Consider the following 1923-nt stretch of genomic DNA (forward strand, 5'->3'; position numbering starts at 1 on the left):
ACTGAAAAAGTATCTAAAAGGGTGAAATTTAGATATTTGCACCCTGCCGAAGTAAGGAACCATGGCATATATGTTTGTAAAAGATTCCAGTTTGAGAGATTTGGAAAAAGCACTATCTCGTTGAAGGGTTCTATACATCTGCCATTTCTCAATGCATTTAGACAAAGAATGTTTTTTTCCTATTTTCGGATGATATATCTTTCTCATAACATGGAGTTTGAATCAAACCCATGTTTAAATTGAAATTGAGATACTGATGCAAGTTCTTTCCTTCTCATTCAGAGATATTATTTAATGGAATCCAGTTAGGGGTATTAACCATTGTAATGGCTGATCTTCTACCTATTCAGATATCAATAAAAACAAAATAGCATTGGAAGTAATAAACCAGTTGATAAGTAACTGTCGTTGGATTAACATCCATATAGTTCCTCCATACGACGGGGTCCTGGAGGAACTATGCTTTCATTTCCAGAAACTGAAGGAACCATGTCTACAAAACCAGGTTTCTATCGAAGGAAGGTGACAATGTATTACTCGCCTAAACGAAAATCAACTTTACTCTGATCTAAATCTGAGTTAGGTCACGTGGAACAAGGTTATAACATTAATGGTGCTAGATGGACTGAACTGGTCCAAAAGGAAACAATTACATTTGAAATATGTAAAACTGCTTTAAGTGGTAGATTTCTGACAGCATTCATACAGTACCAGACTAATAATCCATAAAAAAGAGAGATAAGAACTAAGAAGGCTTCATAATGTTACTCCATCAGTTTTTCTTACAACTGATCGTCAATGGCGTCCCGCACAGGCACTTATTATGAAAAAATGAAGTGCTTTTGAAACGCTTCATGATTCCTCCAGTTGGTATCTTACCACATAACCTGTTGTAACCTACCTTCAACGTGTACAAACTTTCCAAGTTCTTAATCTCATCAGGGATTCCACCAAATATTTTGTTATGTGATATATCGAATATATTTAAATCCTTTGGAAACTTAACCTTTGATAGATCAAACTCGAACTCGTTCCTCGACAAATCGATAAAACTATGGTTGGGATTGATTAGAAAGGATGCATCCCCTATAAGTTTGTTCCTTGACAAGTCAATCGCGCCATTCAGAGCTCCTAAAAATTTTGGAACCCGACCAGTGAGTTTATTGCGACCCAAGTAAAGATCAAGTACAGTACCAGTAAATTTCCCAAAAGACTCCGGGATTGAACCGGTGAGTTTGTTCCCGTCGAGATGGATGGATATAATATTTTTGAGGTCTGAGAGATTGGGTGGAATAGAACCAGAGAATTGATTTTTTGAGAGATCGAGTCTGGTAAGAAGGGTGAGTTGATTAAGGAAGTGGGGAACCGGCCCTGACAGACTCATATCGCCGAGATCCAGCACTTCCAGATGCTTTAACTTTGTGATAGATTGCGGGATCGGACCAGTGACATTTTTGAAGTGGTTGAGAGTTAAAGCCGTGAGGTGAGAAAGGTCACCTACAGAGGGTGGAATTTGGCCATCGATATCACCTATAAAGAGGTGGATTCCGCCTATACGGTTGGTTTTGCTATCGCATTGGATTCCAATCCAGTTACAACAGTCTGTGTTTTGGAACCATGAAGAATATACGTCTGACATAGTTATATAATTCTTCATCTTCATAAGAGCTTTGAAGTCGCTGGGATGGCATTTTCCTAAATCCCCATGAGAAGGAGATACCAAGGTTGTAGCAGTTAAGAAGAGAAGAAAGAGAGAGTGGTAAAGAAGAAATTGGTGTTGGATTCTCATGGCTGGTGTAATTTGTTTTGTTTTGGTTTGCGATGTTATGAAGAGAATCGAGTAGTAAGGACTTGTATTTATAGCACCACATCCAGCTTGATAGTATAACAACTTGAACACCTTTTTTTTCTTCTTTTTTTCTT

General features: G+C 38.0%; 1 protein-coding gene across 1 annotated transcript; it reads right to left on the reverse strand.

Annotated features, from left to right (window-relative positions):
• Positions 1-772: 772 nt before the first annotated feature.
• LOC113340735 (polygalacturonase inhibitor-like) lies at positions 773-1639 on the reverse strand. Its single transcript, XM_026585814.1, has one exon. It carries the CDS (start codon positions 1637-1639, stop codon positions 773-775), a length of 867 nt encoding a protein of 288 aa, XP_026441599.1.
• Positions 1640-1923: the final 284 nt, after the last annotated feature.

This window comes from Papaver somniferum, unplaced genomic scaffold (assembly GCF_003573695.1).
Source record: "Papaver somniferum cultivar HN1 unplaced genomic scaffold, ASM357369v1 unplaced-scaffold_2266, whole genome shotgun sequence".
In the NCBI taxonomy this organism is placed as follows: Eukaryota; Viridiplantae; Streptophyta; class Magnoliopsida; order Ranunculales; family Papaveraceae; genus Papaver; species Papaver somniferum.